General features: G+C 40.8%; 2 protein-coding genes and 2 pseudogenes across 2 annotated transcripts; 2 read left to right on the top strand and 2 right to left on the bottom strand.

The window, feature by feature from the left end:
- Positions 1-2,217: 2,217 nt before the first annotated feature.
- Positions 2,218-2,523, bottom strand: LOC115242993. Its single transcript, XM_029819636.1, has one exon. The coding sequence runs from the start codon at positions 2,521-2,523 to the stop codon at positions 2,218-2,220; it is 306 nt and encodes a 101-aa protein (XP_029675496.1).
- Positions 2,524-3,461: 938 nt separating this feature from the next.
- LOC115242992 lies at positions 3,462-4,136 on the top strand. Its single transcript, XM_029819635.1, has 2 exons — positions 3,462-3,524; positions 3,606-4,136. The coding sequence occupies exons 1-2, from the start codon at positions 3,462-3,464 to the stop codon at positions 4,134-4,136; spliced, it is 594 nt and encodes a 197-aa protein (XP_029675495.1).
- Positions 4,137-5,779: 1,643 nt separating this feature from the next.
- LOC115242994 lies at positions 5,780-7,377 on the top strand (annotated as a pseudogene).
- Positions 7,378-8,285: 908 nt separating this feature from the next.
- LOC115242991 overlaps positions 8,286-12,744 on the bottom strand; it is a 5,938-nt pseudogene continuing 1,479 nt past the window's right edge.

Raw genomic sequence — 12,744 nt, 5'->3', positions numbered from 1 at the left:
GTATTTTCACCAGAGGTTCTGAGACAACAACCATTTCAATAATTTCAACATAAATTTGGAAATATGGAAGAAAGCAGTGCCGAACGAAATCTGCGTAAGCAATCTGCAAGGACTGAATTCGATAGAGGAGTACGTTGCGTGGGAACAACGAGGCGATGAATATATCGAATCGTTGGAAGAAGAAAGTCGAATCAAACGTCCACGATGATTGCCCGAATCATTGATTGCCTGAATCGCACGACTCAAGGGATTGAAAAACTCGTTACATAGACGTTTTGTATATGCGGGTGCCGGATGCAGCACACCGCAACATGGATTGGTTTGGTGGGATATCGATACGGCGTGCGAGAGTCGCATATTGACTGGTGCGGTTATAAATCACAATCACATTGAACCTCATCAATTTCTCGAGGATGCCAAAGACATTGTGCTCAAACACGTGCAAAACGAGATGAAAAAGCACTTTAATGTGAAAGTGAATACAGTATTCAATGGTGAATTCGTGACGGGTGATAAGCGTGCAAATAAAAGTATTAATATCAGAAACTATGAACTCTTTTGCACATCCGATTTACGCGAGTGGTACGAGCGTCGCATTGTCGAGTCCACTTTAGCATCGCTCGAAGAATTTCAGGAACGCCACAGCGGATGGGCATTGTCGCGAATACTCGATTTAATTGTGAATATAAATAAATATAATCCTATGCGCGCGGGATGTCACATAAAATTATCGTGGGCAATAATGATGAAGAGAGCGGTGATTAACGTGCAATCTAAAGATAATGCGTGTTTCGCGTGATCATTTGTCGCCGCTCTACATATATCCAGCTGAAAGAGACGTATGCCGGGAATCTTCATATCCTCATTATGCAACAGTACTGAATCCCCAAGACATTGAGTTTCCAGTGACTATGAATCAAATTAAAAAATTCGAACTTGCCGATAACTCTATAAATGTATATAGTATCGAGAAAGAGAATATTGTCCCGATATGTCTGAGCGAGCTAAAGAGAGATAAACACGTCAACTTGCTGTACGTGGAAGACAACAACATTGGACATTTCGCGTGGATCAAGAATCTATCCAGGCTCGTGAGCTCGCAATTGAGCAAAAAAGAGCACAAGAAACATATTTGCTATCGGTACGCATATATTTAATAAATTGCATTGTTGAAATGTTTGAACAAAAATTAAAAAATTATTTCTTTTACAGATGTTTGCACCACTTTTGTTCGAATGACAAGTTAGTCACATACGGTTGACTGTCGAGAAATGAACGAGTGCGCTATTCGATTATCGAGCGATAAGGACAAATGGCTTACGTTCAACAACTATAATCGGAAAGAGCGGCTTCCATCCGTTGTGTACGCCGACTTCGAGTGCGTTTTGAAGAAGACGTAGGAAGAAAGAAATTTCCAACATCATAAAGTGTTTAGTATTGCTTATTATGCACATTGTTCGTACGACGATTCGTTATCCGCGTATCATTCTCGTCGCAGTACCGATTGCATGTCATGGTTCGTCGAAGAACTAAAAAATTTAGCGCAACGTGTAAAAATAATTTTATCAGCTAATGTCCCATTGGTATATTTAACACCTGATGAATGGGAAAAAATTCATAGCGCGACGCATTGTCATATATGCAAAACCATTCGTCCAAGATGATACACGCGTACGCGATCATTGCCATCTGACCGGGCGGTACAGAGGTCCCGTGCATTCAAATTGCAATTTAAATTATAAAGATTCTTTTTCATTTTAATAGTTTTTTTATAATTTATCCGGTTACGACGCGCATTTCATTATCAAAGAAATAGCTACAGCGTTCGAAGAGGGAATCGAATTACTTCTGATAACAAAGGAAAAATATATATCATTTACGAAAAATGTTAAACTTGCAGAACAGAAATAAAAAAATCATATTAAATTGCGTTTTATTGATTCGTATAAATTTCTTACAGCCAGTCTCGATAAATTAGCATCATTCTTGAATAAAGATAAACTCAAAATTTTAAAATCTGTATTTCAAAACTTACCGAATGACAATTTCAATTTATTAATACAGAAAGGCGTCTTTCCGTACGAATATATTGACTGCGTCGACAGGTTGGAAGATATGTGTTTACCACCGCGCGAATCGGACATTACAAAATACCATTGTAAATAAAAATCATGTATATTTATTATAAATAAAAACTATGTGTATATTTAATGTAAATTACACGAGATGTACGTCGGAATTAGCAACGCGATGTAACTCGTATTCGTTAAATTTACCGGCGACGGGATTTCCGCGCGAATCTTCGAGTACGTAGGTCGCGGGATTAGTTTTCTGCACTTTAACGATCTTAAATACTTCGGTCGTCCAATTTGGCGTGTAACTTTTGTCAAAGATGGTCTTGAATTTACTCACGCGTACCGGATCGCCTACTGTGAATTTTGCCGGTGCCGCAATCTTTACGTTGCTGTATACCGTATTTAAAAGTTTATCGGCGATCGCGGGGGTAATATCGATAGGTCTCATACCGATAGTGCAATGTTTTCGCGCTTGTACTCTCCAACGAGCCGGGACAATGCGTCGATCCACTTGTAATTTCCATTAAGCGTAAATATTTTCCACATATTGTTCTTTAACGTTCGGAATTTTCGCGAAAGTTGTATTTAAAGTTATGGGCTCGACCCCGCGTATTACTATACTCTTCCCGGATACACATGAGACGCCATGTTGAAGCATACGAATATGACATTCGAATTGCTTACAGATATCGACATGATTATGTTAATTGAACGTGAAATACGTAGTGGTTTGAGTCAATGTTCCAACAGATATGCACATGCTAATAACAAGTACATGCAGTCGTACGATCGAAACCTTCATCGTATCTAATGTACTTTGATGTAAATAATTTGTACGGATGGACAATGTGTCAGCCTTTGCCCTATGCAGATTTTCAATGGGTCGACGACGTTTCCGATTTTGTTTGATACATCATCGATCGCGCTCGATTCGCCTACAGGTTACATCCTCGAAGTCGATCTCGAATATCCGCAACGCTATTCAGACCTCACACCTTACGCCACTTTAACAGTACATACGACTCCAGAGCGATGTTGGAATCTCGCTCAATGGATGCAGTGCCGATTGTCACGGAGAGACGAAATCCCCAGCACGTCTCCAGAGCGGTCTAATCATATTAAACGATTGAAAATTGGCCCCCATAGCCGCTTAGCGATGAGTCTTGACTCGTCACCAGTATGAATGGAAGCCTCCTCGAGTAGTCCATCCTAAACCACTACGCCTAAGCAGCCCCCTCTTCTGCTCCCAATTAATAATACGATCTTCCACCGTCACCACGTGGTGGATCTAGTGGACAGATTACCAGCACTTACGCTGGCACAGATGTACACCGCAGAGACGAAAGACATTCTGTCATTCTGCTGCCAATGTCAAACCTCTCCAGGATGATCGTGGAGTCCTGCCACAAGCAGTCACTTTATGGAGGAGTGCAGCTGACCATGGCACTGGTACGGCAGCGATTCTGGATCCCACGTGAAAGAAGCTTGACCAAGCAGTGCATTCACCGCTGCGTGAAATGTGTGCGATAGTGGGCGGCATCCTCCGAACAGTTCATGGCAGACCTTTCTCGGACGCGAGTCACTCCTGCGAGGCCATTCCAGTTTGCAGGAGTGGACTACGCCGGCCCAGTTTACCTCAGGACATCGCCAGGACGAGGCCACAGGGCAACCAAGACCTTCTTGGCGATTTTCGTGTGTCTGAGCACGAAGGCGGTGCACTTGGATGTGGCCTCGAACTATTCGGCAGAGGCGTTCATAGCGGCCTTCAGACGGTTCGTGTCCCGCAGGGGCCTGTGCTCGGAGCTCTTCAGCGACTGCGGCTCCAACTTCGTGGGTGCAGACAAAGACGCAGACTGTTCGCAGCAAGCAGCAAGGAGGGCTAGTTCATCGCAGCGGAAATGGCCAACAGTAGGGTGCAGTGGAGGTTTAACCCCTCCTGCAATTCCGCACTTCGGGGGCCTGTGGGAAGCAGCGGTTAAGGCCACAAAACATCACATGCTGAGAATACTGGGAAACACACTCACCTATGAGGAGATGGCCACGTTGCTTTTCACAGATTGAGGCGTGCCTTAATTCAAGGCCTCTAACGCTGACAGACGATCCCGAGGACTTGTCGGCATTAATTCCAAGTTATCTGCTCATAGGCGCTCCCCTTACCGTTCTTCCGGAGCCCTCACTGCAGGATGTTCCAGCTACATGCCTGTCACCCTGGGAACTCCGGCAACAGATGATAGACTACTTCTGGGTACGATGGACGAAGAAGTATCTCCAGGGATTAGTCACTCGGCCAAAGCGGAGAAAATCGGCATCGTCCTACCTACCTGGACAGCTGTGCCTGCTGCTACACCAGACCACGCCGCCGTCAAAGTGGCCACTCGCACGCATAACGTGCGCATGCCGTCCACTCGGGCACCGACGGACTTGTCCGCGTGGTCACCGTCCGCACGGCCACGTCGGAATTCACGCGACCGATAGCGAGACCGTTCTGCGAGAAATGACAAGAGAGTAATCGTGTCATCACTCATTTGCTATCTCGCTACATTAACCACATCTCATTAACTACTACGTACTATCACAGCCCATTCATAAATCCACAGGCGTAAAAGCGCGCGGTTCGCGGCGCGAAAAAATTCCGATCATGGTGCACATGACAACTTGTTGCGGCGCGATAGTCGCGGCGCGCGTTCCTAAATGCTAACATATCGTCCGTTTCACTAGACGAGGCGGGCAGTATGTTCGGAAGTGTACCTCATGCGATTATATCGCCGTTTGTAACATGGCGCGACGCGCCATGCGATAGCGGCGATTCATGCCTTACTCGGGATTCGAACCCGAGTGTATGCGGTAAGAGACGCCGACACTAAGTTGTGCGACTACTGATCTTACCAATATTTATTGCTTTGTAACACTCTTATAAAATGTGAAATACAGAGATTTAATTTTATATAATAAGAATATCAACAAAAAGATTTTGCAAAATAAAGTTTTTGTCGGTAAAACAGACCCTTTGGGATCCCCTTAATGACGCAATCAACACACGTGCAGCATTATGCGCAAAGGGCGCGTGTTACACTTCGGCACTCAAGAGCAGCGGCGCCCAATTATCGGCGCCCCTGCACCTGCGATTAAAACTTGGCGTGCGGTGATTCGCGGGATCAACCTCCGATTTTCGGGAAGGTTCCTATCCGCGCACTCCGGAAGTGAGAAAGCGCTTTGAATGTGAAGAAACTTTCTAAAAAGTCGGAACTGATAAAAAGGCGCTGGGCACCTGGCCTGCTCGCAGTCGCTCGTACGCAATAGATATCACTCGCAGCTTTCGCAATCATTAACAGTCATCTGGAAATTAACGGCATTGTAATAACGGACTTCGATTTGGATATTGTTTCGGAATTTTTTGTTAATAACGATTTGTTAAATCCTTTATAAATTGTGTGAATGCTTATTGGTTTCAATTAAATTATAATTGAAAGAAAACCTCGAGTTATTTTTGACGGAAACCAGCTCACGTTTTCGCGCCTTCTCGAACATATATATTTTTATATTATATATATTTTTAAAAAATTAATTTATTTTTTATATACATATTATATGAATGAATCCCATCTTCCCTTTTTATCGCGACAGCGTATCCTTCCGCGATAAGAGAGAGCATCGGCGCGACGCTTAAGCCTCGACAATACGTCGTATGTCGCTAGTCGCTAGTCGTATGTTGTATGTCGAATGTAATTACGACATGCCATTCTACAATTGAGTCGCAAGTCGGAACAAGTATTTAAGGTTATATAACAATGGAAACTGAAATGTTAGGCATTTATTTAAATTTGTTATCAGTTTGGACGCAAATTACAAAAATTAGATTACGTTTAAGAAAAAGACGTAAACTAACAAGAAGGTGGTGGGTAAAACCACATATTTCTATAAATATGAGACAACATGTTTTTTCGAGTGAGTGATCATGAAGCATTCTTTAAACTTGTAAGAATGTCAGTTCAACAATTCGATAATTTGCATGATCTTCTAAAAACAAAATTACGAAAAAGAAGTCGAAGAGAGCCTTTACCAACAGAGATACGTATCGCAGTGACATTGAGGTTAGTTTATTGATTACATTCTATTGCAAATATTATTAATATAGTTTACTTATATTTTATTTCTTAAAAAATATGAAATTTTATCACAAATTCAAATTTATTTTCAACTTTCTTGCTCATGGAGATAGCGTTACTACTACTTCTTTATTTTTTCGGATTGGAAGATCAACTCTGTATAGTATTATTCCTGAGGTATGTAATGCTATATGGGAAGTGTTGCAACCTACATATCTCCGATGTCCACAAGAAGAGAATGAATGGCTAAAAATCGCAGATGAATTCAATAATATGTGGGATTTTCCAAATTGTATTGGGGCAATTGATGGAAAACATTGTCGAATACAAGCTCCACCAAATTCACATAGCGCTTTTCACAACTATAAGGGTTATTTTAGCCTTGTATTAATGGCTATTGTGGATGCTTATTATCATTTTATTTGGGTTGACATTGGAGATTATGGTAAATTTAAATCACATAATCATCACAAGTAAAATATGTTTTAAAGAAAAAAGAGTTGTGAAAAATATATACATGTTTATATTATAGGTTCCCTGAATGATACCGGAATCTGGTCAAATACTGCAATGAAGCAAGCATTTGAAAACAACACAAATCTGTGCCAGAAGCCCGTTGCTTACCTAATACAAATTATCCATTGTCGTTTTCTATTGTTGGGGACGAAGGTTTCCCACTCAAAACATATATAATGTGTCCATATGCAAAAAGAAATTTACAAAGTAATGAGCAAAAAGTATTTAATTATCGATTATCAAGAGCACGCCGAGTTGTCGAAAATGCTTTTGGTATTCTTGTGGCACGATGGCGAATATTACAAAAACTTTTAGCTCTGAAATTAAATACTGCAGAGAAAATTGTGCAAGCTATAACTTGTTTGCATAATTATATTATGAGTACCAATTTACAAAATAATTCTTATTTCCATGAAAGAATGATAGATCGAGAAATAGCTGATGGTGAGATAATATCAGAAAGTTGATGAAATGAAATAGAAGAAAATGGTTTTATGAATCCTGATAGGACGAGTTGGTGCCAACATTGGTACGGCTGTTGCTATGAGACAACGCGAAACTCTCGCTCGATATTTTGTTTCAGAGGAAGGGAGCATTCCATATCAGTGGCAATATATATAATAAATTATGATATATATAAATTATATATATGATGTATATAATATAATATAGGGAATGTATATAATATAAGGAGATTCAATTTTTTATTTATAATAAATCTAGTTTTTTAAATACAATTTTCTTTATTTACGACGTTAAATACCAATCTTGTAAAAATAATGAAAATTGCATTTAAAGTTTTTGTAATTCTTTTATTAATAATAATATTAATTGTATACACAAAACTTTGTAACTTTTATAATTACAAAATCATCCTATTTTTAATGTCATCAATATTTACAAAAATATTTAATAAAGTAATAACAATATTGTTTGCAAAATATATATTTTTTAAGTGGTATACATATCACAAGTAATATTTGTACTATTTGATTGAAACTTAAAATATAAAATAAAATATAAAGTATAAAATAAATTTTGGATAATATTTTTAAAATTGTATGCAGTCTTGCATATATCTTTCTTAGAAAATATAAAGAATAGCATATAAAAATCAAAATATTTCTTTGTGTAAAACTAAATTTAAACTAAATTCAAGATATTAAAATGCTTTATTATTACATATATATAATATCACATATAAGCACAGTTTCTAATTATCTAGCTTATAAAGTATCACAATTAATAGTAGAAAACATTAAAAATAATAAATAATACTTGAGATATTATTTTTTGTTACAAATTAAGTTTATGATATTATAAAAATACTCTGATAAAAAATATTAACACAAAGTTTTAAAAAAAATAAAATATTAAAATAAAAAAACAAAATATAACGTAAGAAATATAATAAACATAAAAATACAACATAATAAAAATTTGAACATGTTGCTAAAAAAATTGAAGTTGTTGCTTCCTTTTAAAACGTATGATAAAAAATACGGCAGTTACATATATTAAAGGCTACTTATTCTAATTATTATCTTTCCTCGTACTTTTGAATGATTGGAAGAACTTCTATACGGCATTATGTTTTATTTCTAGAAGGAACATACTTCAATCTTTCTTTTATGGCGAACATGTAACCATCTTTAGTATCTTTTTTATTATACATATGAGATGATACTGCCTTCATAGCCGCAGATATTTCCTTACTTGCCGCTAACAAATCGTGATCAATTTGATCGTCTTTGCTCCTCCGACGTTTTGCAAATCCATCCATTTCCGGTGTTATTTTTTAAAAAGATTTCGATGTAAGTGGATTTTTAAAATTTGTCAAATTGGAACTCGTATTTGGCTCCGAAAATTGAATGCTGCTAGTACTACTACAGCTAGAAAGTGTACTAGCAGGCCAATTTAAAGTCTCGCTATCAGTTATAACAGGTTCTTCATTTTCAATATTCAATAATCTGTTCTCTGAAAATATTTATATATTATATTTATCAACATTGATATTAAAAATAATTCTTCTTTTTCCTTAATGTATACCTTCTACTGATTGTCCACTATAACTATGATCATATGACGGTGAAGAAATAATTAAATTGGAAAAATGCTTGGATTTTTTTAACGGTGAAAAAGTATTTGTTGTACTTGTCTCAAGTAATGAACCTTGTGATTGATTCTGAACAAATGATGTTTTTGTTCTGTAAATAAAATTATTAAACAGTCAAAAGTAAAATTATGAAATAAGTATTAACAAATAAATAAAAAATAAGTACTAACATAAATACAAATTATCGACCAAACATAGTTATATAACTGTTATATAACATATGTAACTAACATGTATATTACATGTAACATATAGTTGTAATTTCCCACTCATAGACGCAACATTTAATTAATATATTGGCATCGGAGGATGTTGAGGAAACTTGGTTAGGTTAGGCATCCTACGATATCAATAAATCACCGTGCTACCTGGGATATATATATATATATATAGGTTAGGTAGAAGAAAAGAGTTAGGATATATGCGTAGATTTAAGATTAGCGGTAAGAGTGGAGAGAGAGGGGAAGGTATGGACTGTAGAAAACTATGTATGTCCGGTTGGAACGAAGGAAGTGAGCTGAAAGAAGAAATGGGCGAGAGAGAAAGAGAGAGAGATAGGGGAAGGAGAAGATAGGTTAAGAGAGAGGTGTAAGGGGAATTGTGAGAGGAGGAAAGGAGTGAAGAGTGGAGAATTTGTAAAGGATATAAGAGAGTGTGTAAGAAGGAGGATTGTAAAGACTTTGTAAGTTCTCCGGGAGATATATATATATATATATATATATATATATATATATATATATGGTCTTTATTTGTTCCCCTTGGGGTTACAAAGTCTTTACAATCCTCCTTCTTACACACTCTCTTATATCCTTTACAAATTCTCCACTCTTCACTCCTTTCCTCCTCTCACAATTCCCCTTACACCTCTCTCTTAACCTATCTTCTCCTTCCCCTATCTCTCTCTCTTTCTCTCTCGCCCATTTCTTCTTTCAGCTCACTTCCTTCGTTCCAACCGGACATACATAGTTTTCTACAGTCCATACCTTCCCCTCTCTCTCCACTCTTACCGCTAATCTTAAATCTACGCATATATCCTAACTCTTTTCTTCTACCTAACCTGTTTTAATTTACTCTCCTCTTTTCTCCCACCATACCTTCCTCTCCTCATCCCACTTCCATTCCTTCCCATCTACCCAGATCCTCCTGTTGCTCACCACCGCACTTCTTTCCTTCCTCCTTTCCTCCTTTGCCTTCTCCAACAGTTTCCACCTCAGTTTCCTCTCTTCCATCAAGTCCTCATCCACCCCCACTCCCCACACTCTCCTAATCTGATATTCCTTCCCTAACAGTGTCTCTCTTTCCCCTTCATCCCCCATTTCTACTATTAAAACCACCCTCCTTCTCCCACTTTCTCCTCCACACCCCTTATCTTTGCCCTCCTTCCTAATACCTCCTCTATCATTCCCTCTACTTCCCTCCTTCTCTCCTCCGGTTCTTCCCCTTTCACTCCTCTCCCTACCATACTTCTTTTCCTTCTCCTTCTTCTCTCTCGCTCTTCACTCTCTCGTCTCTCTCTGCCTTCCTGCTTCTCCTTCTCCACGCTCCTGTTGATCCCTCCGGCTCTTCCTCTCCTCTCTCCATCCTCTTCCATTCCAGATCCTCTCCTTGTCTCCCTTTCTTCTCTTCTCTCCTCTTCTATATCCTTTTCTCCTCCCCCGATCCTCGTCTCCTCCTTCCTCCTTTCATTTTTTACCTTACTCCCTTCCACCTTTTCTACTATCTCCTTTTCTTCTCTTCCGCCCGCTTCCTCTCTTATCTTACTTTCTGCTCTTATTACTCTCTTCCACTCCTCCCTGTCTCTCATCCTCTTCCCTTCCCCCTCCTCTTTTCCCTCGTCCATGTTTCTCTCCTCCTTCTTTGTCTCCTCTCTGTCTGACTCACTATCTTCCTCCGTGTCCCACCAGGCTTTCATTTCCTCCCTTTTCCTCATCCTACATCCTGTCTCTTCCCTTATTTCTCTTCCATTCTTCTCCTGTCTCTCCTTTCCATCTTGTAATAAACCGCTTTCGCGAGGCGGTGACGGATAACTCGGTCGGGATCCGGGGCTCGTGAAAGGGTATCGAGAGACGAACGAAAGTGATGTTAGGTAAAATATAATTTATTGCGTGTTGTGGTGTATATGTACAGCGTGTGTGTTTTATGTGTGTGAGCGTGTATAGATGTGCGAATATATTATTGTGCGTGCGAGACGAGTGACGAGTGAGTGAGTGCGCAAATGTATAACAATGATTCGTTGAGCGCAGGGTATCGAATGTATCGTGGTGTGTGTGTGTGTATCGGTCGCCCGTACGGCGGTACGGCGGTGTGCGAGATACAAATGCTTATAATCGTTGGAATTTAGATATTATATAAATGCGTGTACAATGCTGAACGGATCGTGGTGCGGTCGTATCGGGTGCGGTGCATTCAATGCAACGCGCGGATGCGTTGCGCGGTGCGCGATTTCGGCGGATTGATAGAATATCGATTACGGATCGCGGACAGCGGTTTTCGGCAGAAGCCGTTATCGGGCGGTAATTTCGGTCGGCCCGGTGGGCGGTTCTTCGCCGCGTACTTATTGATGGCGGCTATCGATGGGTGTCGCGGTAGGGATGTGGATCATCCCCCGGCGCGGGACTTAGCGCGCCGTATCAATGGCGAGTCCGGATGTCGTAATGGCGGTCGCGGATGTCTTCGCTAAACGCGTATAACGCGTTCTGTATTACGTCGGGAGCGTGGTCTTTCCCCGTGGAAATGCAGAAGTGCAACGGCTGACGAGAACACCCGTCGGTGGCAGGGAACTCCCCACCACTAGATGAGCGCCGTTGCACGCAGGTGGTCGGATTTATTCGAGGTGTCGAGAACTCTCGACGGGGACGAGGACGCCCGTTCCCGTTTGCCTCTCTTTAAAGGTTTCGGACGGATCGCTCTCGGAGATGCCGCAAACTCTCGGCGGAGGCTGAGTACACCCAACCCCGTTTTCTCTCTCTCTGAGCGGTTTAGGATCTAGGCGGTTTCCAGGCGTCTTACAGACTCTGGCGGTGCGGAAGATCTGGTCCCGATGTTCAGAAACGCGCTCTATTTATACCGGTTTTCGGCGCGCGCGTCTGCGTAATTCGCCTATTGTTCTAATCTGGTTTATCGTTGAAACGGCCCGCGCGACTCGGGTATTTTCGGTAGCGGTCGATCGATTACCCGAGCGCGTCGTCGGTTCTCGATGTTTTCGCGCGCCTAACGGCGGTTAGATGTTTACGCGTTTCTGATATTATTTAAAAATGGGCGCTCAGCGCCTCCGCATTTGCCCGGGCGGCCGGGTACGGTCTAGTAACGATGTGGGGAGTGCATCGTTACAATCTCTTATCTTTTCTCTGCCTGTCTCCTTTATTTCCTCTCTCCCTTCTTCATTTTCCTCTCCGCCTTCCTCTGTTCCCTCTATTCCCCTCTTCTCTCCTCTTCCCTGATCCTTCGCCTCTTCTTTCCCCTCTTCGCCTTCCTCTTCATACTCCTCTTCTTGCGACTCCATTGTTTCCTCCTTCTTATCTCTGCTTCCCCTCTCTCTCTCTTCTCTCCATAGTTTCAACTCTCTTCTTATTTCCCTTACTTCTGCCACTAACTCCTTCATCCACTTTTCCATGTTTCCGTTTACTTTCCTTCTCTCCGTTTCCTTTTCTAACCTTCTTACTTCTCGCCCTTCCTTTCTTTGCTCCCACCGTCTCTTCCGCCTTTGCCTCCTTTCCTCTCTTTCCTTCCTATCCTCTTCCTATTCCTCTTTCGTTCCTAGTCTCTTTTTCTGCCTCTTAACTCCTTTTTATTTCTGCATCCACTTCTGCTAACCTCTGACCTTCTTTACCTATTCGCCATGTGCTCTAAATTCACTCTAGTGACTTTACTGTGCTCATCCTTCCGCTCCCCCTATCTCGACTCCCTCAGTTTCTTTCACGACTCCTTGTCT

This window comes from Formica exsecta, unplaced genomic scaffold (genome assembly GCF_003651465.1).
Source record: "Formica exsecta isolate Colony F162 unplaced genomic scaffold, ASM365146v1 scaffold666, whole genome shotgun sequence".
NCBI lineage: Eukaryota > Metazoa > Arthropoda > Insecta > Hymenoptera > Formicidae > Formica > Formica exsecta.
This window is presented reverse-complemented; position numbering and strand designations above follow the sequence as displayed.

Coding starts and splice junctions, on each gene's coding strand:
- LOC115242993 (XM_029819636.1), bottom strand. CDS start 2,523: ATGAGACCTATCGATATTACCCCCGCGATCGCCGATAAACTTTTAAAT.
- LOC115242992 (XM_029819635.1), top strand. CDS start 3,462: ATGATCGTGGAGTCCTGCCACAAGCAGTCACTTTATGGAGGAGTGCAG. Junction 3,525..3,605: donor TGCAGCTGACCATGGCACTG/GTACGGCAGCGA, acceptor TGTGTGCGATAG/TGGGCGGCATCCTCCGAACA.